This window comes from Dysidea avara, chromosome 3 (assembly GCF_963678975.1).
Source record: "Dysidea avara chromosome 3, odDysAvar1.4, whole genome shotgun sequence".
Taxonomy (NCBI): domain Eukaryota; kingdom Metazoa; phylum Porifera; class Demospongiae; order Dictyoceratida; family Dysideidae; genus Dysidea; species Dysidea avara.
This window is the reverse complement of record NC_089274.1, coordinates 23,057,994-23,083,314: the sequence shown is the minus strand read 5'-3', so window position 1 is coordinate 23,083,314 and position 25,321 is coordinate 23,057,994. Positions and strand designations below refer to the sequence as shown.

Genomic DNA, 25,321 nt, shown 5'->3' with positions numbered 1-25,321 from the left:
GTAAATCCTATTTCAGTCTTGGTATAGTTCAATCTCAGAATGTTACAATATTAGCTTGGGGGATGCCCCAGACCCCCTAGCTAGATAGCTTTGCAATTCGCAGTGTGCTTCACACACTGTGCAGTATTTTTTACCAGTGTCCCCCCCCCCCCCCCCCCCCTAGCAAAATCCTAGATACACCTCTAAGCTGTAATATTGATCAATATCGGTATTATTACCTGCACCATGGATCATCAATGAATGCTAAAAGTGGTGGTACTGTATATCACCCAAGGTTGATGAGTAGACTGACAAAGCTGATGAATGTGCTGTGAGCTTGATACATAAATTTTAACTACATTTTGCATTTGCTTCCAATGGAATTTCATTAATAATCTTTAGTTTCACTGTGTACTTTTACCATACTGAGTTTGGGGTTAGAGAGAACAATGTGGAGCACCAGTGTTCATCTGGTGGACCAAAATCTGATCTCCCATAACATGTATCCTTGATATTGCATACAATGATGAATATTACTTTATTATCATTACCAGCAAATCCATGTCAGAACAATGGTTGAGTGGTTGTGCAATGTGTGCCCATATTATTTGCGTTGTTTGCCACTGTCACCACCACAAGTGTAGTACACACTTATTAACAGTGCAACTACCACTACTACCTGTGAAACTAGCACAACTGCTACTCCATTGGAACTACTGGATGATCTGCCACAGCAATACAACCCAAACTCAAAAGTATCCACAGCAGCCACCTTATCCTATCAGCCCTACAGAAACAACTGATGCTACCACTGCACCCAACTATGGGACGAACAACAATCCTTTGCAGCCATGTTAGAGTATAAACATTTTAAAAATGTCACAGTGTACTGTGCTATACTAGTCATCAGATCAGGAGAGAAAATAACGCTTACATGTACACTTACTGTAGAATGCATACATTTCAAAGCAATGTTTGCACACTATACACTTCAATAGAATACATATTATTAGTCCAAATTGCTGATCACCAGGTGAGTGTAGGGATACCACAATTTATTCATGATACACGATATTTCGTCAATGAAAAGGGTATCCCCAGCTGTGTTGGAATTGAAAGTGATTTTTCAACAACAAACTATTTTCTTGGCTAAATGCATAACCTCAAGAACTCAGAGCTAAACAAATCTTTGTAACACACAGGTATGTCATACAATTTGAAATAAATATACTCCAAATGGGAACAATATACAATGGTCACCAAGTGTATACTTGGTCCATATACAATAATGTGTGATGTGTGTATAGCGGGTTAGTGTAGTTAGCTATTTGCTGGCTCGATCAGCAGCTAACACATCAGCCATGTGGTTTAGGGCACTGCCGGCTTTAAACCAGTTAATTTGAGCTGTATTCATTGTATGATTTAGGGTCACTTCTTCACTGCTACCATCAGAATGCTTCAAGACACATTTTAGGTCCTACAGAAACTCTTTGTGAAGAAGCATACAGGCATACACTACACTTACTTTTCCTGGAGCGAGATCTTTCAGTCCCAGGATAGACACACGATCATCTGGACGGACTTTATCATAATCAGCTGGCTCAGCAAATGTTAATGGTAAAATTCCTTGTTTCTTCAAATTTGTTTCTGTAAATTGGAGAATGTGATAATGTGTGCATGTAGCCACACCCACCATGAATTCTTGCAAAGCTTCTGACAATCACAACCACACCTCCTAAGTGTCGAGGCTCCAGTGCAGCGTGTTCTCTGCTGCTGCCCTCCCCATAATTAGCATCTCCAACTACCACCCATGGTGTCTGCTGTTGCTGTATGAGAAAAATATTGGAAACACTTAAAACAAGCACAATGAATTTGAAATGTGATCAGGACACTCCTGTTACTATTAGTGCACATACATTAATCTTATTTATTTATTTAGACCTCTGATACCTGAGAAACCTTGATAGGCACTTGTCCGTAGTCCCAATTGTGTCAGTATACACACTTAAATCAAGACACTTCTCTAATAGACACTTCAATTTGGTCCCAAGGTATCTAGAATGCCACTATGTTCTACCAGGAGTGCATCGAATCCTATCAACAAGGGAGCGTGTAACTCTGTACACTACCAATACTACGGGTGAAATTCAAACATGGTGTCCAGTATTACTATGTATATAATTGGTTACATCATTCTTACGTGCAACAGGGATGTACTGAATGGGCTGCTACTCCATCGTATAGTGTGAAGGTAGCAAAGCTGCTATGACAGGAAGATCATCGAGTCGAAGGTAAAGTTTGGAATAGTCAAGCGGAGTAATTTTGCATGATTATAGACTGCATAAAGACTGTCCTGCTAAGCCCGTGCTACTATTCCTCCGTCGTGCCATTGAACTTCGTTTCCATAGCTTCACTTTGTCACAGCAGAAACATGACATATTCGAGCATGTGCCTCTGCATAATATCCTAATTAGGAAATTTTAAAAGTTACTTATTATAGTACACGGCAGCCATATTTGAATTTCGCTCTTTACAAAGCTACATGCTCCCTTGTCCATAGGATTTGATGCGCTCCTGGTTCTACATTGCATACTAATAAACTCAAACACACAATCACTAGTAAAACATGCTCATATAAAAGTACAGAGCTGAACAGTGATCATTGTCTAGTAGTAAAGTTCATTTCACCAATTATGAAAATAATTTTTGGGAAACGTTTTCTTTGTCTGAAGAAGTGCCTTGCAGTTACCATACAGTGGACTTTTGCATTTACTCACATAATATACTGACCAGAAACCAACCACACAATACCATCATGGTGCCTTGGCAGTATATTGGCCAGCCCAAAAATGCCTTCAGTACAAACCAAAATTTCAATAGGTTGATACAAAATTCAAAATACATAGATATATATTCAGTGGATTTTTCTACTGACTGACCGACTGATTTCTTCAGACAAGCGTGACTCAATAACAGCTAAGGCTACAGGCTTGATTTTTTACTGCTAGACTTAGAAAACTGCGCAGTATGCTTTAGCCCAACAAATGTCTTATGGCATACCGCAGTGTGTACAATACATGCATCATGGACCTAATACTTGAGTCCCATTCCTGACAGCTCAAGGTGCCAATTCACAGTAGCATGTGATGCTTCTGATGCTTGTTGGGAATCACTGTAGTGACTGGATTGATTGTAGAGGCATCTCTTGTACCGTTCTTCGTTTGTAACATTGTGTAATGGGCTGGATATAGCTGAAAACTAAGCATAATGGTCACTTCACTTTTTCAGAAAAATTGTTAGCTGGGACATGCGTTCAGACAAAAACTTAAACTATGACATCATTCTTTGATGTGGTACGTGTGGGTTTGCCAGTCATGATTATATTACAAAAAGTAAACACACAAGTACAAGGAAATTTAGGAATTTAAGTGAAGATATACCAGTGGGCATTTTATATCCTTAGGGATTAAATGTTCACTAGAAAATCTTCAGGTGTACATGTACATGGCCTCCCTTATTTCACTAATTTTTATTTCTATGATCCCTAATTGAACTTAAAATTCCTAATTTTTCCTTGTACTTCAAATGTCCACTAGTATATCTTCAGGTGTAGACAACCTCCCTTGTTTCACTACTTTCTATTTCCATGATCTCTAATCGAACTAATTAAGAGTAATGCATGGTCTATGTATTTCATTACTAAAATATCCTACAGTATTAAGGCATTTGGTAAGACAACAAGGTGCTCCATTGGCACAGTGGGAACACAAAATGACTCACACACCTCATAGCTTCTGCTTTGGCACTAGTCCAGTTTTATGGCAAATACATTGCAAACTTGAAGAGATTGATTACTGCTGGCGGAGGAGTACAGTAGATGTCTGAGTTGGGTCAATTTGACTCATCAGTACAAGTGCTTATCAAAACCAGTCATTACAGACAGGAAGGTGACAGCAAAGTACAAGTTTATTGTCACAGTTAACAACTTTACTCCTGGTGTGTGACGGCCAGTGGTGTATAGCACTTTTGGCTCCACATGCACTTGCCTACAGACATTAGGCTGTAACAAGCGTAAGCAATAGTGAAAAAGTCTCATCCCTGTAAGCAATTTCAGTCAACTTACAAGTTGACATGTGACATGTCATGCCCTTGAGTGCTTCCAGCTGGTGACAACTACATCTCAAATTTCGATTTGCATTCGAATGAAGAATAAACTTTGTTTACATACTAATTCTTTTGCAACATAATTCATCATCAGTGAATTCCTACACACCACGTCAACATGAGATGAATTTAGTTAAGTTGTAATGTGCTTAGTTTGCAGTTATTTTCTGTCAGCTACACAGCCATACATACAGAAAGTCACCATACCAGGTTTTATAGCAAAATATTAAGCTTAGCGATTGGTAAAATTTAATTTTGGCATCGTGATAAAATGCTATTGCATGATTTTGCTAATACTGTATTGCCTCGAATTATGGCCCAGGCGTTTATTTCTTTAAAGTACCTATTGCTTGTCCAAAAGTAGCACTAAATCGAGGTTAATTGCTATAAAAGGTTTCTGTTGACACAACAAAGGTTTCAGTTGATATTAAATGATATTAAAGCTATGAATACTACAAACTGGCATTCATGGTGGTCACGTGCGACTAAACGAGACCAGGCATTTATACGAGACCGGCCATACTTCGAGGCAATATACATTTGCTCTAATAAAGCTGTGCCCGGTAATGTGAGTTGAAGCAAAAGGTGCATGTGATCCAAACTACTGTAATAATCTATGTTCGAATCATTGTACAATAGTATTATTCATTTTACCTTCCCTCAAAAACGTTGTTTCCTGGCTTAAAACAACTCCTTTGCCTGGTTTCTGGTGTCAACACATGCCGGCATCAGTATATTCAGATACAAGTTGCTGCTCTTATCCAAGGGCAACTTTTATGTGGAGCGGCTATTGTATGAGCCGAAGCAATTAACCGGTCAAATATGGTATTCATACTCAAAATATTAATTTTAAGAAATAACTCTCATGCTTTACTTTACTGCCTAACAAAGATTTCAGAATTTATTCATGCTAACTAGTAGTGGTTCCAGCAACAACCAACACTAGCCACATGCACAGGCTTGACTGAGACTCATTTGGAATGATGGGTGTGCCAGGGTGGAAAGGCCGAATTGCCTGGTATATCGTATAACCACATTCCCAATTTAGGGCACCAAGAGGCAATTCAGTTACTACAAATCTCCAGTGTCATACTCATGTGGAGTAAACAGCCCAAAACAGCTCATGAAAGCTAAACACCCTGAAACCCATGTCACATTGAATATACCAGATTAGGTATATCAATGGAGAATTAAATCTATTAGGGAGGGAGGGAAAAACAGCAGCTCCTCAACTCACGACTCGTTTGTTGAACATCCCTAAGTAACTTGTAAGTGGGCAAATTTTCCAATTTAAAATGCCCAGTGTACATGATGGCCATGCTGTGTTCTTGCTAGCATTTTACTTTTTACTAGATGTAAGTGAGAATTAGAGTTATACAAATGTGGGAACCTTCTAGTTAACACTGTGGTTAAACTTGTATTAAAGAATAATTGGTTGTTTTATTCACAACTATTCGAATAGTAAAAATTGCTATTCGTTTCAGCACTACGCATGATATACACAGTACAGGCCACCATTGATTCAAAATATTGTGAAGGATGAATACAGGCTTAATTCGCAGGCATAAGACATGCAGTATCTATTAACCCTTTAAGGACCAAGAATTGTGTGCATAGTCTACCCTGAAAGCCCACACGTTTTATGATTATTGCGCATTTAGTGTTTTAAAAAAATATAAGTTTATAGCATTGACAAAGCCCCTACAAGTGCTCAATTGTATAACAAATTATACTAAAAGACTCGCCTGACAATAATAAACAACATTATCTAACTTACCAAAGTGTAGAACCAATGTCTTAAAAGCACTAAGGTGAGTTTCAAACACCTACACACGATCAATTTCTTCGTGACACAATCAATAAAAACAGTCCGCCATTTTAGTTTTTTTTAAACCGCATCACGTGATCTTGTATATCAAATTATTCGCCTCTAAATAGTGAGCACTCTGAGCTTTATTTGAAGTTAATACGATGAACACAGCCAAAGTTATGGAGCGATTTCTACAAGGTTAGTTTTATTGTTGTGTAAATATTAAATGTTTGTACTTTGTTAGGAATTTTACACAGGCTTAGTTTTGCGTGATAAGTTGGCCCTATATATCAAAAGAATTGCCTATGAATGGCGAATACAATGGCCCCTGTTTCAATCTAATAGCTTCATTTGTTGCGGAGTTATAGCTCTTTGTTTACTGCCAATAATCTTGGACGTAATATTACGGCGCTGGTCTTTCGAGCAATACCTACTTTGGACGTAATATTACGGCAGTGGTCCTTAAAGGGTTAAGTAGCTCATAGGAAATGGCTATAAGTCTTCCATGTACTGTATCATCTTGAGATGACCAGTAGTTTTAAAGGCTCTTCTTAATGATAAGTTGACCTTTCCCAAAAAATTTGTACACCAATAACCGTTAAATGTGAAGTTGTCGATAATACTGATTGCTGAGTGCTTGGGATTTTATAATAATCGTTGTTATTTGTGATTGCGGGTTTGAGATTCACACGGAAAACCAACCAGCTCAGGCTGATAGAAAAATGCAGTTATTGGTTGTGTTACTGGTTGTGTTACAATGTTCACAGGCCTTCTGGACAAGCACCAGCTGAGCAAAAACCAGTCATTATTACATATTTCTTGAATTCCATTCTATTGCTCCTCTATTATCTACGTAGTAATGAAACAGTGGACCACCAAAGTTTCAATTTTTTATGATGAGTAGTCTTGGTGGTATAGCGCTAGACATTTGGAACAGCAAGAAATTTGATTTGACAGCAATAATACCGCAAATAATTACAGGCACATAATTAATCAATCATAACTCACGACTGGAACAAGTTATAAAGACTGGACTTGACTCCATCTGTTCATTAATGCATCATAAATAAGTGCCCATGACCCGCATGCCTTTTGTTATATGAACATGAAACAGATTTTCTTACTCTCCATGCAAACTTACTCTCCATGCAAAAAATCCCAAACCCTCATGATCCCTAATATACATGTAACAGTCAAAACATACACACGTAGCTGAAAATGAAGCGTAATGGCCATTTCACTATTTAATACTTGTGTGTTGTGTGTGTACACTGTATTTCCTCGCATAAAAACCACATTCGATTTAAACGCCTGTCTCTATTATAAGCCAGGGGGTTTCCAGGACCTTTGGAAAATAAATGTCCTGTCTCAAATAGAGGCCCGGGCTATTACTTGAGTCTACTGTTAATGGCTTTAATTGTTTTCCCTCGTTGCTGTTTTATATAGTCAACATGCTGTATCACTGTTTTCTATTGCAGTAATCCCATTCTAACACCACCCAAATTCAATTAAATGCCTAGTCTGGCGCTGCCGACCCTTTTACGCTGCTTGCTTTTTGATTAGTTGGGTGGCGCTCGCTGTAAAAGGGTCTGGTCACAACCGCATACCAAACTTGTGCAGCTGGAATTAATTAACGTCTGAATCATGCGGGTTTTGTCATGGTAACGCTTTAGAATCATTACTTTGAATCTCACTTCGAGTTTGACAGCACTGTCAGAGGCACACTTCATGTAGCCAAGCTTCTGTATACAATGTATTCCGTCCTCTTCCAAGTAAGACCATGCATAGTTACCGTAGATACGATACCCTCCGGGCAATAGTATCCATGGTTCCACTGTTTACGTGCTGAATGTTCAGTTTAATTACAAATGCTGCGATTTGATTGGTGCTACCACTATAGTGGCAGCGTACACAAGTTTAGTATGCGGTTGTGACCAGACCCTTTTACAGCGAGTGCCGCCCAACTAATCAAAAAGCAAGCGGCATAAAAGGGTCGGCAGCGCCAGACTATTAAATGCCTGGCGTCAGTTGGACTAATCCAAAATAAACACCCTGGTCTCAAATAAAGGCCCTATTTGTTTACAAGATAAGGAAAGAAAAGGAAATAAAAGCCCGAAGGAAATAAAAGCCCGGGCTTTTATACAAGGAAATATGGTATGTGTGTGTGTGTGTGTGCAGCCTTAATTCTTTACGTGAAGTCTATCTTCACTTACGTACAACTTGTCACTCGCACGAGTGTGCACAGCTATGCAAGCATACATACACACAAGTTGACCAGCCACGGCTGGCCTCAACTACCTGTGGGTGTAGTACACTTGGTCAAGAGATGGGCCCAAGATTGAAGAAGGTATAATACAGTGGTGTAGCCAAGGGTGGGCTTGGGTGGGCATGTGCCCAGTGGTGCCCGCTTGCTATTGCTATTATGAACAAGAGACTAGTGCACATCTTGGCAGCACGATATTTTCATTGTAAATCAACAGCTGATACTGATTACTGAGAAACATTCAATAATTACATCATGTGATCGAAGTAGTTACAGTGCCTTCTATAATGCACAGCATCATGTGAAAAATTTAGGCAGGGAAGAAATGAATATAAGGATTTAATTGTCATGTAAAAATATTTTAGTATGATTTACATGAATGACTGTTCTATTAGAGTATTTTGATCTGCAAAATTTTCGTTCAAGAATTTTTGCATAACTTTTGCATATGAAAATTATTATACAATGAAAAATGCAAAATATGGTAATTTCTGCTACAATACTCACTATTTTAGTGTAGTGACGTTTTTGTAGTGACCCTCACTGTATAGTAGTAAATGACACTACTATCAGTCACTACAAAATTAGTAGTGAATATCACTATATAAAAATAGTATTGTTACAGACTTTAGTGACCTTCACTACATTTAGTAGTGACCTTCACTAGTATGTGTTGTGTACAAGTACAGATGTAAACAAGACAAGACAAGGAAATGTAATAAGTTAGTTTTCATTTTCTAGTTTCTACATCATTCATAATCATGCAGTTAGACTAGTGAAATAAGCTGCAGGAACAGCAGCTAGCTATAGTGTATTATAAGCTAGCTAGACACATTTATGCACTTTGGAAACAGTTTTTAAACCAAAGTCCACTAAGGATGGACACGCATTTTGTACTAGTTAGTTGCATGGGGCGAAACATGTGGGTGAGAATGCCCACCCATCCCTGAAGGCCTGGCTACACCACTGGTATAATATAATCTATACCCCATGTCACCAGGAGGCAGAGGAACCCGTTATAAGGATATTCAAAAATGAATACATACACCACCACAATGCAGACACCAAGTCATTCCTTTAGCACATAAGTTGACTGGAAAACTAGAACACCTTGATACTGTTGATCAGTCCCAAGGTTCACTATATATATATATATATATACAGTAAGACCTTGAATAACTGAGTCCTCTATAATTCGAACTACAGAAGTGTCTGCTCTACTCTATAAGTGTATGTTTTATTAGAGTATATTCTTACTTTAGAGTTCGAGTACTTTTTAGTGTCTATATTAGCAGTGTCTTTATTACATTGATGTGCCCAGGTTTAGAGTAGTGGTGGCTACAAGAGATATAGTTGGATCCAAAAAGTAGTGTGGGGCCTTAACTTTGTATATGTCAGAGGTGAATCTGTAGTGGTTGGTGAGTGGTTATTTTATTTGAGTGGTGGTTGGTACCGATCACTGCTGACCACTGTGGGCACATCCCTGATATTAGCAGTGTCTAGATGAATTCACTTATGCATTCACAGGTGTTAGGATAATGGAGGTCCCACTGTACATACTAAGCATATGCTAACAACTCTCTCACAGACAGTAGCAATTTCAAACCTTATAATATCTAGCAGTATCAGGCACTGGACCAAATTCTCCAGTCAATTGATTACGGACATTATTCATCTCTCCATTCTCCTCGTTGATGGCACTGCAGAGAACAATCACACAATTGGGAGCCCCATCCACAGTTTAAACTGTAGGGTACTCACGTGAGAAACATGTTGTTGGAGATGTTGTCAAGGTGTCCTCGGAACTTGAGCCATGGACCAGCCGCACTACAAGGGCTTTCATAATGCACAAGGTGTTGACAGATAACAATTGCTATTACCTGATGTGATCTGTGGTACATTTTCCCTTCACCTACAGTATTAAATAAATAATAAATAGTACAGTGTGAGTCTGTGATAAGAATTTCTTTGAAAAGCATTGAATTTTGTGTTTTATATCATGTCAATACAGATATGCACCTCATTATAGTGACCAGGTTCCAAAATATACACTTGTAGCTAAGGTGGGAGAAAGAACACACACATGGTGTACCTTTTCAGAGAAAAGAAAGAGAACTACTGTAGTGTTTCACGTCAGAACCTTGAAGTGAGTTTGATGGAGCCTAGCTGACCAGGTAGTAGGAGTATTCTTAGTCCAAAGGGAATTGAAGCAAGGTTAACAAGGTTACCTACATTTCCCTCAAACAATACACATCCTGCCAAGTGGGTTAAAAGGTAACTTTACTTGTATACTGTCATTTTGGTTAAGACTTATTGTCTCTAATGCACACCAACATGTAGCTCCTTGAAAGAGGACCAATTTCCTCTGCAAAAAGTACACAACAGAAAAACAATTTCTTGAAGTAATGACAAGTGATAAATACTTGCTGTGTGGCTCCCTGATCACAGTGAATTTTGAAAGAATAATAGTTTTAAACACATGACACATGCTAAAAGCCTGTTCTCCACTACACTATACCAGGCAGAGACACACACACACACACACACAGATACAGTAAATACACACCTTTATCAGGATTGGGAGATCAACATAATCCTTCCCATCCCATCGATTGAATGGATTCAACAGTTGTAGTCGTGAACTACACAACAAACAAACTCAATTTAACCTCTAACACAAGATACAGTACTAGTTCCCATTCTATTTGTTTCACAAAACAGCAAAACCTCTGTTAAATAATGTCAGAGGTGTGCCAAGGGGAATGCAAACACAACACCAGCAAAAAGGGTATACAGTGGTACAATCCTCCACTAAACTAGTAGGTTGATTAGCTACTAGTCAAGAATTATGATTGCTGTTATTAATTAGCTATAGCTCAATGGTGCATACAAAGAGAAATTGTGTGAGCCCATATACTACAATGGCTACTACAATTTTCCAGTATCTGTTTCTAACCAATAAATTATGTATGTATTGTATTAATAATTATCACATTAACTACCAAATTCTCAGTGATCACTGAATTGCTGAATCACGTCGCACTAACCATCAGAACTACTAAAGTAACTATATTATATATCTACAGTGTATAAACTAAGCTCAACCATGTTGTTTATGTTTATATAACAATAACTACAACAAAACTATTAAACAACAAGTCTAAACTTTGGTAAAAACTAGCCCAAACAAACAACGGAATCACAACTAACCATTTACAAAGATATCTTATACTCCACAGAATCTATTCTATATGGTTTACTTATAAGGCATATGTGTCCCACCAGGAGTGCATCGAATCCTACGGACAAGGGAGCACGTTACTTCATAAAGATACAATAAGTAACTTTTAATTTCCTAATTAGGATATTATGTGGAGGCGCATGCTCGAGCACGTCACATTTTTGCTGCGACAAAGCAAAGCTATGGAAACGAAGTTCAATGGCACGATGGAGGAATAGTAGCACAGGCTTAGCAGGACAGTCTTTCTATAGTTGCTAATCACGTGAAAATATTCCACTTGGCGATTCCAAGCTCTTTACCTTCGACTTGATGATCTTCCTATCGAAGCAGCTTTGCTACCTTCACACAAGACGATGGAGTAGCAGCCCATTCAGTGTATCCCTGTTGCATGTAAGAATGATGTAACCAATTATATACATAGTAACACTGGACGCCATGTTTGAATTTCGCTCGTAGTATTGGTAGTGCACGGAGTTGCACTACCAATACTACCAAACCTATCCCTTGTCCATAGGATTTGATGAGCTCCTGGTCCCACAGCTGGTTTGTTTGTGATTTTGGTGTTGTAAATGCCACATCTGGCATAAAGCAGTCAATTTTCGATTCTACCTGTCTCCTTTGGTGTATAACGTGCTGGAGAAAACACAAAAACATGGTGTAGCAGCTGCTACAAGAACTTGTTCAAGTACAACAGTAGTAAACAACTCTTTATAAGGCAATGATTCTTCCTCTACAGCCTATCAAGCAACATTCAGACAGCTATCAGCTTCGTGTACTACCAGCTTCAATTACCTTCTAGTGTCTCAAATGTAACTCTTCATGGTGTAAATAATTCATTTCTTAATGAACGGTTGGTTTCTTGGAGCCATTTTGTTATGACAAATTGTAATGTAAACGTGACGAATTCTATTGCAAAACCGACGAATTCAACTGCAAAACTGACGAATTTTCAATTGCAAAACCGACGAATTCAATTGCAAACGGGACGAATAATCGCAAAAGCGATGAATTCAATTGCAAAAACCTGTAATATCAAAGGATCCAGAAAAGATCTGGTTATCCTAAAAATGGAATGCCTACATGTATGTGACGTGTCCATTTAGTACTGATGCAATGTCGCCATATGGCGGCTCCTGTTATGTAGCTTAGTTCAGTACACACTTCACAAAACAATATTTGCTGATTATAGTAATTTGTAGTAGCAAGAGTATATAATATCAAGAGTAAATAATAGAGAGGAGAGTATCGAACTATCGTATAGTCTATCAAAAATGAGCGCACTAAGTCCTCTGGCTTTGATGAACTTGCCAACCAAAAGTGTTAATCAACTTGAATAGCGTGAAAAATGCACAAGTGCCTCATAGAGAATTCACAAATAGTCGCGTGATCAAAACTCTTTACATCAAGTCTCGCATCGAGTTCATATCATATGGCGTGTAGACAAAAACCCGAACCACCAGGGAAAAGGTCTCGTGGAAGACCAAAGAAATGTCTGGATAAGCAACCAACTACCAAAACGGCGAAGACAAAGGAAACTAAGGCTCAATCTGCCATGCGGGAAGTTCGGCGAGAAGGGACTCGTGTGAGTGAAGATAAAAGCGAAGTATCTGTAGCAGCAAAGAAACGGACACGTAAAATTCTTAGCAAGAAAGAAAGGGAAAGCTTAGTTCAACATTTGAGTGAAGTGGACCCAATGGTGCTAACAGCTGTAACCAATAGCAGATTACGTGAGCAGTCCTATTTTTCTGAGATGTTGATGAACCTAGTAGATTGTTTATGTAATAGTTGTATCATGTACCCCAGTGATTTTCCTGATATGTACACCCAAGCTCGAGGGCCGTTAGGCCCGAGAGCGTGGGTGTACATATCAGGCAAATCACGAGGGCACGTGATACAACTGATATGTACCATGTAGGCTAATAGCCTACTGTGGTGGGCGACTAATCACCCAAGCCAATACGAGGCAACCCGCTGGATTTATTATATAGAGAGTCTTGTAAAATTCGATTATGGGTCAGCAGCAAGTAACGTTGCAGTAACGTTGCAGTTACGTTTGTTACCATAAACGGGAAAATCCTATAAATATCACGGAAACACTCAATTTTGCGATTTAACAAGTGTTTCAAAGTTGCTACATCGTTTAACCACTGTTTACACTAAACATCCAGAGGGGTAAGCTTTGCTGTAGAGTGGTTACCTCGTGATATACGAAAAGTGGGCGTGGTACGTAATCAAACACGCGATTGTAAATTAACCATGACACTAGTTCTCACCTTAAACTTCCGTTTGTCAACTCATAGGGTGGTAAGGGTGTCGAATCACCTTCGTATGAGTGCTGTAGAATGCAAAATCGGGTTCATGGTTTTCATCACGTGAGTAATAATAAACTCCCACAATCGAATACTGCCAGGATTCTTATAAAAACAAACAACGTTACCTCATCAGATATATCAAGGCCATGGTACATTTAAATGTATCATGGCCAGCCATGGTTTATTTTAAATGTACCATGGCCAGCCAGGGTTTATAAGATATGTACCCTGGAATTTGGCTTTGAAGTTAGGTGGTTTCATGGTACATTTGCTGATAATCCCCAGCTGGCCGAGGATATCGTAACAAACCATCAGACACATTTTGGTGTGCTCTATATTGAATGCCGGCAAGAAGTAGACCTATATTTGCAATTCCAGTTGCAGTGGCAACAATATTGCAGCGGCAACAATATTGCAGCGCATTCTTGTTAAGCAGGACCTACCCGCTGAGCGCCATTAACTTAGAGAAGTCTGCTGAACAGTCGGTAGCAGCTATCAGGATGCAGTGGCTTGATTTTTGTGACCGCAGTGGTATCCCAGTTCCTGAGAGCAATCCAGTGATGATCACACTTTCTTCAGCTGTTTATCAACAGCTCCTGGAGCACGTGGAAAGGTTCCAAAGGAGTTTAACCAGTAATTGCAGTAATGGAGAAAGTGTAAGCACATCTCCATGCTCACCAGTTGTCACAGATGGGGATGATGTTCACCTTCGATTTGGTGGTGCAACAATTTGTGAGATGTTGCATCTGCGTTACAAGCAAATAAAGGGATGTACAGACACACAAAGAAACAAACTCTCTCAGGAGATTACAATTCTACAGGCGATGATTATGAAGGACAAGACAAATCTGCCTCATTATCTCAAATACCGGGACAGGGGTTTCATGTACTTCCCTGATTTTACTTTTGTGCCATTCATACGAACTGTTCATGAAACTGTCAGTAGTGTTTGTAGCATTAATTCTCTGGGAGAAAACACAATCGAGGTTTGTAATGTGTACCGGTTCCATACAACATTCACTGTACAGCTGTATGTCTACATACTTGATTCCTGTGTACTTTATTACTATGTGCATTTTTGTTTAGATTGCACATTCAGAAGTGAAGAGGAAAGCTGACTTGCCTGTTATCTTTAAACACGCCTTGGCTGAACAACTCCCTAACATTGACACTTTTGATGAAGAGATTTTGGGAGATGTGTGTGACGTATTTGTCTGAATAGTCACCAATACAATCATCCAAGAAGTGATAACAGCGGCTAAACAACAGATGGCATCACAGAAAGGGTTGGCGTCTACAGTCAATGTCAATCTACGACCAGTGCTTCTTGCACAGCACACAAAATTAGAAAGCAAATTAGGCCAAAGCTCAAAACATTAGTTGATTGTTAATAAAGGTTAAAAATACAAATAATTAATAATTTATGTATTCATTTACTTTTTGTTTGCTTGTCTGTTATATTGTTTCTTGTGTAAGGGTACTTCAACTGTATCCAGCAGCTGATCCCTGTACTGTTTGCTGCTGTGGTGACTGGATACAGACTGTATCCAGCAGCTGATCCCTGTACTGTTTGCCGCTGTGGTGACTGGATACAGACTGATTAACTAGATGAGCTGCCCTAGATGTGACGTAATTTACTGAGTCCAGCTTTCCTCCGGAACTATGCTTATATTGGCTGAAAAGGCTCTCAACCGACGACCCGGACAGACGCAGGGGAGATATAAAATGAGTTGGATATGTGTCAAAAAAAACCATGAGCACAATTCCCTGAAACCATAAACATAAATCCGAAAGAGGTCCCAAGCTATTTAATAATGTAGAGTAAATAGTATCATGGAAATAAACAAGCTGACTTTGCCATGACAAGAAAGAATTCTGTGTACTTGCTGTGTGGGGAAAGGCAGGATCTGTTAGAGAAACAATGTTATAACAATTCAGTGAGAAAAATTTGCATTAGAGTTGTAGGTAAAAATGTTGATAAACCCTATCCATACCTTTGTCTAAAAGTGAATCAATCCATGCTGTAAAGTACTGGAAGCCTTTATCAATGTTCTTAATTACATCACCATCGAAACTCCGCACACGATCATGACTTAAAAAGCCTTTTTCAAATGGTAGGCTGCACGCTTCTAGATAAGCTAACACTTCAGATGCTGTATCCTTGTTGGGTGGAGGAGGATCTTGGTTGATGTACCATACCAACTCAGACAGCACTTGTTCCTGCTGTAGAAAAAAATATACAGCAAAATCGTACAATAACACACAAATGCAATCTCACTACGCACAAGTGCAAGTGAGTTAATTAAGGAGAATCGTGAGTTTAACTATTTTTGGTAAGCACTCGTGCAAGGTAATGTTGCATTTGAATGGTACTGTAACTTCAGAAAAATTGTGCATGACACCTGTCTCGTCTTACTTGCATGATCTTAGCTGGATGAACGTTCAGCTTAGTCCATGCATCACGCAGGCAGTGAGCTTCTTTAAGACGAGGTACCATCCTGGTCTGGCCTTGACTAACCCTTTCCAGTTCTTGCTCATACAAACTGTTAATGGTCTCCCACCCAAATGTAGACTTCTCAGCACGGTGAAACAGTTTGGAACCACCTGGCTTAGAGGAGAACAGGGCATTGATCATGTTCTTAAGCTACAGCAAGTAATAATAATAGTAACAATATGACACACTAGACTAACAGTACCTGGTGCGATGGACATATCAGCCAAAATATCTTATGTGGAGGATTATATGGGTTCGGTATCCAGGGTTCCACCTTGTATTTATCATCTTGGTCCTTGTTTAGTGAATAGGCACCGTGACAACCGTGGCTGGCTTTGATGGTAGCTATGTTTGATGAGTCACCACCACACACAAGTACGCTGGTCTTAAGGCCATGTAACTGAAACAGTTTTACAGTTTCAAGAACACAAACTTTCCCTCCACTGACGAAGAACAGGTGAAATAAGGGCCCACAATGTCAAACTCACTAGTCAAGTCCCTCCATAAAAATTGTAGTATGTAGGAGGTCTGCTTAGATGCGTCAGATTTTTGCAACAAGGAGTATACACCATTCAATGATGTAACAAGGAGTATACATCATTCAATGATGCAACAAGGAGTATACATCATTCAATGATGCAAGATTCTTCGATGTCATGGCCAACCCCATCAATTGATGGCTGCGGGAGTTCCACATGAGTTGGCAAGCAACTTTGACCTCGTCAAAGATTAAAGCTCCATCTCCCTTGGGGTCCTGCTTTCCTAGCCTCCCACATTCTTCTTTGAAAGCCAAGTAGTGTGAAACTTGATCAGATATGCACCTAGCACTGGCTCCAGGCTCATGAATAAATGCCCCAGAATACGATTGCAGAGTGGCTTTAGAAGGCAGCTTAAGTACATCAAACTCCTTTAAAGCTTCCTAAGCAGCCGGACTGCGAGTATAGATTGCCAAAGCTAAAAAGCATATGCATAAACACAAAAAAAACAGACAACGGCATAGTAGCTTACCCATTCTGATTGTAATTGAATTCCAACGGTTCCCTCTTCCACCAAAGCCTATAGCATGGTAAAGCAATATAGTCACCATGAAAATAGTTCAATATTAACATACTGTTTTTGTCTTGGTCATCGAAAAATTGCTTTCTCCTCTGTTGGACATCACTTACCCAAATTTCTTTCATAATTGTACCAATGCCGTGCTTTTCACCTTCTGTGTAGAGTTTTCCAAATCATCATCTCCTATGCTCTGCACAATTTTACTCATTTCTTCATTTTGAACATCATTTAAGGTGGCTCGGAACAGTTTTCATACGGTTTCAACAGTGTTATGCAAGCAATCACATTAGCTATGAGGCTTAAATATAATCATTACTGTGGTTGACCACCAGTTCCTGTCATTTGCAAATGAATATAATTATGTTGAGTAAGTACATATCATCACAGCATTTAACAAGATCGCCACGCGCTATTATTACAAGCCTCCATACAAAAATGAACTATTTGCCGGTTTTTCAAGATACAACTGTCGAATTTTGGATGGGCAAGTAGTAGTAAATAAGCTGCAATTGTGCGGAAGCCAATTTTTAATATTCGCTTTGACTTGGCAGTGGCGAATTTTAAAACAACCCGTTTCAAATCTTTGTGTGACATGGGTAGAATTAACGCGTAAACTAAAGACCTGGTAGGAATTGTAGCTCCGCACAATGATAGATAATCTGGTAAATAGTGTCTAACAGCGAATCCAGCTCCATAGCGCTAAGCGCGGAGGAACAGTTCACTTTGAAGGGCTAAATTTGTAACTTGCGCTACACGCACCCCAGAGAGCTCCTGTTTGTTGTAAATGGTAGAGAACAAACTGCTTCATAGATTTCTGTTAGTTCAATGCACTTTGTGAAGATAGCTTGCTTGTTTTAGGCCCTGTAAATTTCATGGTGAAGCCATATGGAAACTGCTCCCAGCCACCTTAAAACTATTTCACTGTCTTCGTACTTTGACAGTTTCCTGATAGTGTTTGTTCTTTCATGTTGAGCCAGTTTCTTTCGTTTGGCTTGGCTGGCTGGACTCATATATGATAACCTAGCTTTCAATGATGGACTTTGACGTTTCAACTTCCTTGTTGGTGTTTCTGCTGCTGTTCTTTTGGCGCTCTAAATGATTCACCAAGCATTTACAAGGGTAGCACAATACATCACTGGACTCTTTTTCTACCCTACTTGCATTATGAGCTAATTCAAGATACAGATCACATTTCTGTGAATCAACTCGGTGGAAGGGAAATGTTGACACTCTTGCACTCTTGATGTGGAAGGAAATGGACTCATAATAATCAGTCATATAGCGATTCATCTCAATACCAGGACAAAACTTGTGCTTAGTGTTGCTTCCGATTATCTTGCACACAGAATCTAACTCATCACAGCTTCCAAGTGTCTCCTTTTTCCACACCCTCATCAAAACCGATACAGTATAAACCTTGCACTGCACTGATACTTGAATGTGTGGAACCAAGCCATAGGGAGAGTGACGATGAAAAATTGTTGGAGTAATTAGCATAGTAGGAATAACCTGCGTACTGGCGCTATTTGCTACGCCACTAGCCATTGAGAACAAGAGTTCCGGATAACGCGTACTCAGATCATTACGAAGTTCCATTAGAAATAGTTCCTGTGTTTTGACATCAATAGCTGCAGCATCGATAGATGATTCGATGGACTGCTCTCCCTGGTGCTCTCTAGCAGCGTCGTTAACTATCGACATTTGTTCCCCTGAATCATCCATGATAGGTCTTCGCCCTCCTCTTGGTTGCTATCATTGTCACTCAATTCTTGACGGAACGGAACACGATGAATACGTTGAGTTGGAGTGTCCATCACTCTGCCTCTGCTCTTGTGCTACGCATTCCTGATGCGGCCGTTCCAGACGTGTTAAATTCTGAGACACTTTCACCTAACTGTTTTACGAAAAATACTAATGAAACCGGAAATCAAGCCTATCGAAGCCAGAGGACTTAGTACGCTCATTTTTGATAGACTATACGATAGTTCGATACTCTCCTCTCTATTATTTACTCTTGATAATATGTAGTAACAAACAGCGTATTAGCCTGTGATTAATAACTGTGTAGAGTAATACAAATATTTCATCTTCATTTATGTGACATGATAATTTGAAATGTGTATGTGGCAATGGGTCTTTGTTCACCAGTTTTTTTTGTGTCATTCAGCCAAGTATTCATACATTGATACTATTGGTTATTATACTCTTGGTAGTAATTCAAACCTTCAGTATATTAATGATCTAGTTTGGGCTTGGACTTTGAGGTTGGTTAAACTGTTTTACATCATTTGTAAGCTCACAGTGGCTTATGGATGGTCTGGACAACTAATTTCAGAAGTCTTGTAGACTTATTTAGCCCCTGTCACAAGAATGTACGGCCTATTAAATATTTAAAAATATGCTATACAAAAAGTTTCATAGCACACAGATGCTAGCTGCAATGCAAATTATGCTCAATCAATCCGCTAAAAAAATGCAATACAAATGCAGGTGAATCCGATGCAAACGCAAATGGAATGAGAACTTTTTCTAGACCACTACCGTAGCTCATACACACAAACCTTTTGGGGTCCACATCAACGATGAGCTCCATTGGTTCAGAGGGTGGAGCCTGATACGTGTCCTTGCCTGGATCAAACCCCTAACATGCAGTAAAGGAGATGATGGAATGTGATAACAGATTGTACCTTGGTAGGAAGCTCATCTCCAGATGGACACTCCAGTTTAAACTCCTTACCTACAATGATAATAAAACACTTAGTAATTACTAATTACTTCAGCATGCATCACTGATTATGATCACATTACAACATAAATCAGTCATTAAGTCATTTGTATGACATTAAAACTAAAGTGAGAGCTTACAGCTAACAGTTATGAATACATAGTACTTGATTAGATTATGGTTACTCAGTTTGTGATGGAGTCCTGTTACAACTAAAATGACCACAAACCCGTAGTGGAGAGCTATGAAAAGTCCCTAACTAGTCTCAGAACATAACATAGGAATAATAGAGCATCTGTAATGCAAACTTCTCAGCTGATTTATAACACAAAACTGTGTCACAGATAACAAAAGTGTATTTACTTATATGTGAATTAACATAATACCATTTGCGTCTGTAAGTGAGTCCTCTAGTGGATTGAATCGTAAATCTCCTGCCAAAGCTAGTGCTGTCACCATCTATGCAAACAACAGTGAGATATATATATATATATATGTGTGTGTGTGTGTACACATGACACACACCATAAATTCTGTATGTACGGGCATGTACAAAAACAATGCTGCCAACTCCCTAGTTTGTTAAGATTTACACTCACTGGTCTTTAGTTAGTAGTCGGGACTGTATCTAATGAATATTTCAAGTGGCAATAAAAATGTATATATACTGCAAGTTGATATATACTGTAGAAAGAAGAGATATCAGTAGAGCTCTGGGTATCACTTCGCTCAGAAGCAAATGGTTGAACAATGCAATGTTCATGTTACTTCTCAAAATAAGGCACCTGCCTTGTACTAAGAAGTGTTAATTAATATTTGATGTGCTTACTAATTATTGGTGTCCAATTTATTAATCAGAAACTGAATTGGTTACAGTGATAATTTCACACAAAGAAGCGTCTTCTCAACTATTTCGTACTTTCTCTTAGTACGAATGATTACATGTTGGTACAGAGCATTATCATGACTATCACACCCATTATTTAAGTCAAAGCACTTCATTGTGCATGGCAACACCTCTCTTGCTTGAATACACCCTGTACAGCAGTTGGAAACATCCTCCAATGCAACCTTCTTGAGATGCACTGCACCCCTTCAACGGTTTACAAGCCTTCCCAGGTGTGTAGAACACACTCAGGTGCAGAGAGACATGTAGAGATGCAAACATGCACATACCAATATTCTTTCAACTAGAACCAGGCATGTATACACACAGGTTTAAATGAATTGATTGTTCAGGTGGTTTGTTTCCAATTGTCAGAATGCAAAATATTGCTTCCACACACACACACACATAGACACATGCATACGCATCACATACTGTAGGTTATTACATACATAAACATGTACTGTACCTCGGGAGAGGTCACAAATGCATGTGTCTGAGGATTGGCATCATTACGGCCAGTGAAATTCCTGTTATAAGATGTCACTATTGTGTTGCTCTCTCCCTTCTTGATGTCCTTCCTGTTATGTTAAACACATTACCATAGCATTGATACCTGTACAGTACTAGACCATATGGAGGGAAACTTTATAGAGAAAAAAAATCTTTGTAACTCAATATTAATTACACATACCACAGAACAAATTCTTTCAATCCAAAAATAATTTAACACACTGAATATGCAAATTAGACAACAATTTTGTCACCAAAGAACTTCCACATTACCTGTCCCATTGTCCAATGCATGGCCCACAAGCATTGGCAAGAACTATACCACCAATATCCTTGAGTGGCTTGTCTATGCTGTCCCTCTCAATGGTTGCTCTGATCTGCTCAGATCCAGGAGTGATAGTGAAAGTTGACCTGATGATGATCATGTTGATTTACTGTGGACACAATGGTGAATAGTAGAAACTGTTTAATATGGACACCTTGGAAGTGCCAAGAGCACTGGTAAGTTGATTTACTAAGGAGGCTAAATGTCTGGTGTCCAAGTGTCTACATTAGCAGGTTCCACTGTAGAGTGAACAAGGACATTTAGACCAACATACTAAAGGCAAGGTTATGTACTAAAAGATAATTTACTTTGGGACTTTAAAACTGTATTATATAGGTGTACTCATTTCAAAGTGTCCATATTACACAGATTCCACTGTATACTGAATTACTTTGCTTTCACTCCTCTCTCTGTTGCCTGTCTGGCTATACTGGCTGATCGTGACATGTCCTCATAAGAACTGTTAGTACAACTGCCTATCAGTGCTGGAGGAGTGATTAATAGGTGTCTATGTAAAGTGCAGTGTGTGTGTGTGTGCTATGGCAAATACATTACTACTATGTATATGCTAGCTGCATGTGTATCCGTGTGCATGTGTATGTAAATATGCATGCATGTATGTGTAGTGCGCAAGCATGTGTGCGTAGTGTAGCATGTGTGTGTAGTGTGCAAGCATGTGTGTGTGCAATGCGAGTGTGCTTGTGCATGTGAAGTGTGTGTACGTACATAATTTACTAACCGACTTTAATGTCCAATGGCCATCCTTTCTCCACTGCTGTGCTACCTAAGCTAGAAATGGGGTGTGCAAGGTCGGGAGTGAATGGTCCATTTACATGTGGTTGTAGCTGTAACCAAACAAACACAAAACTCCGTAATATAATACAAACCATACATTATGTTAGCATGTATACCGTGTCAAGGTCGATCTCAATCAGTTGGTCATATTTTGCATCTTGGTCCGGTATGAGGATATGCTTGTACTGCTCAGCATAGTCAGCAATTGCTATAGAATAGTAGGAGGATGAGTAGTTATGTGAATATAGCTAGCACACAGAAGCCTGACTGAAGACACCACATACATACACAACAAAATAATTATCATATCTGCACATAGGCACTATATATACCAATGCATAGACACAGACACATTACACATACGCGCACAACACACACACACGCGTGCACACAAATGCACCACACACACACACACACACACACACAAACCTGATCTATTTGTAGCATTGAGGTAAGCAGCCATTCTATGATTGTATGGAAACAACGAAGTGGTGGCACCAATTTCAGCACCCATGTTACAAATGGTACCCATTCCTAGTTAAAACAACGAATGTAAAGGAGAACAAGACACAAAAATAAAGTGTTACCTGTGCAAGAAATGGACTCCACTCCAGGGCCGTGGTACTCAATAATAGCACCAGTGCCTCCTGCTACTGTTAAAATGTCTGCAACTTTTAATATAACATCTGTTACACAGAGAGAGAGTGAAGAATGAATGACATAGTACAAACAGTGGAATCCGTGTAATATGGACACTTGATTATCAAGGTGACCAGTCACTATGTACTATGGAAATCTTAACTAAGAACCTGGTGTCATTATTTATATTGAGCATCCACAATAACAGGTCCCACCGAATTGCTATACCTTTTGGGGAAGTCCAGCCACTCAGTTTCCCCTTCAGGTATACCCCAATGACCTAGAAAATCACAAGAAAACTTTAGGCCACCATTTGCATAGCTATTGATTTTCTCTCACTTTTGGGCACTTCAGTTCCCATGGCAGGTTGGCCATGACATCCACGGCATCAGCCCCACCCACTCCTACACAGACTCCACCAAGTCCACCTCCATTGGGGGTGTGGCTGTCTGTTCCGATTTGAAGCAGCCCAGGAAAACAATAGTTCTCCAGCATGATCTGTAACAATTGATTTTATTCTTCGTTGCTATGTAACAACATGCTGGTCCATACAGACATATACCATGCACACAGACAACACCTACATAATTATATACATACAGAAGCATTGTTACAACTCATACACATGATAAAATGCTATACTATGCCACATACTACACACACACACACACACACACACACACACACACACACACACACACACACACACACACACACACACACACCACACACACTCTTTCTTTATGATCACACATCTAAACACTTCACTACTACATACAACTACATAGACAAGTTGAAAATTTTGAGGGTTGAAACACTGACAAGTTAAAGAGTTGTAATTTCCTCAAATCACATACACATCTAACTGGCTGCTTATCCTGCCAGTATTATCCACTATATGGCACATCACACGCACACACACCTGATGGATGATACCACTGCCAGGTTTCCAAAATCCTATCCCATACTTTGCAGCAGCAGTGGAAAGAAAGGTGTACACTTCTTTGTGCAGGTCCTGTTATATCCACACAACATAGCGGCAAACAACACACAAGACTTGTTGATTTACCTTAGCTCTTTTCAGGTCCTCAGCTCCTCCTAGTTGGGCCTCAATGAGGTGATCACAATGGATTGTGGATGGCACGGCAACCTGATGAAATAATGGAATACAATTCAGCAAATTGTTACCTCTAATGTAATTAGGTTACATATTGCAACACCCTCACCCCACTAATAAACATCACCACAATAATCAGGATACTCTTAAAATTTCTGGATCCCAAAGTGTCCATTGATATAGCATAGTTCCACTTGATCCATTATAACAAAAATCAGTGACCTTACCTTGGGTAGTCCACTGCTAATAAATTGTAACACTGTCATCTGAAACAGAAGACCACATGGAACAATGCTTTTGTATATAATGTACATATATACCTGTGCTGTGGCATCTTGCATTGCCACCCTATCCGGCCTGAGACGCAAATAAGATTCACCACGTACCAACTCCTACACATTACATCAATACAACTGTCAAATATTGTTTAAATCTATACCTGGTTGACAGGATCATCCAAATGCCCATATACTATCTTCTCAGATAGAGTCAGTGGACTGGCCAGCCTAAACAACACATAACAAACTCAGGTAGACATTACTGTCAGGTACCTTTCTTTCACAATTTCAACATTCTTTTCAATCTTGTCATAATTAATGTACTGGTCTGGTTCAAACTTGCTCATAGACACCTTAAATGTGGCATCCACAGCAGTGAACAGTAATTCTTAGTCAATTCACTCACTTTTTGTGCACATGTCGGTGAAGTACCGAAGTAACGGACAGATGTCCAGTAACCGAGCCTTGATAAGGCTTGACGCTGTTCATTAAAAAGAAACATTCTTATTAAAACGCAAGTGTATAACGTGCTGTGATGAACTTACTTTTACGGACAACATAATTCTTGAATATTTCGTTTCCTACTCTGTACAGTTATGACAGTAGTTTCATCAGCCTTTTATTCACGCAAAAAAGCTGCTTTGACAAGAATTTAAATTAATGATGTAAGTTTAATTCTCTACACGTTATTTTATACGCATGCGTAGTAAGTTAGGTGGAGTTT

At 39.2% G+C, this 25,321-nt stretch overlaps 2 protein-coding genes across 2 annotated transcripts; both read right to left on the bottom strand.

The window, feature by feature from the left end:
- Positions 1-1,150: 1,150 nt before the first annotated feature.
- Positions 1,151-25,283, bottom strand: LOC136250300 (aconitate hydratase, mitochondrial-like). Its single transcript, XM_066042487.1, has 27 exons — positions 25,143-25,283; positions 25,004-25,078; positions 24,871-24,950; positions 24,759-24,825; positions 24,640-24,711; positions 24,547-24,585; positions 24,272-24,352; positions 24,125-24,217; positions 23,542-23,700; positions 23,431-23,482; positions 23,151-23,249; positions 22,993-23,097; positions 22,680-22,771; positions 22,508-22,613; positions 22,160-22,253; positions 21,717-21,854; positions 21,400-21,511; positions 20,431-20,503; positions 20,007-20,056; positions 19,881-19,960; positions 10,783-10,858; positions 10,097-10,128; positions 9,978-10,043; positions 9,823-9,916; positions 1,673-1,805; positions 1,505-1,626; positions 1,151-1,456 (listed from the first exon to the last, which is right to left on the bottom strand). Exons 1-27 carry the CDS (start codon positions 25,155-25,157, stop codon positions 1,304-1,306), a joined length of 2,358 nt encoding a protein of 785 aa, XP_065898559.1. The 5' UTR covers positions 25,158-25,283; the 3' UTR covers positions 1,151-1,303.
- Positions 15,316-19,859, bottom strand: LOC136250305 (uncharacterized). The gene is made up of 5 exons (XM_066042494.1): positions 17,375-19,859; positions 17,272-17,319; positions 16,466-17,217; positions 16,186-16,413; positions 15,316-15,992 (listed from the first exon to the last, which is right to left on the bottom strand). The coding sequence occupies exons 4-5, from the start codon at positions 16,402-16,404 to the stop codon at positions 15,723-15,725; spliced, it is 489 nt and encodes a 162-aa protein (XP_065898566.1). The 5' UTR covers positions 16,405-16,413; positions 16,466-17,217; positions 17,272-17,319; positions 17,375-19,859; the 3' UTR covers positions 15,316-15,722.
- Positions 25,284-25,321: the final 38 nt, after the last annotated feature.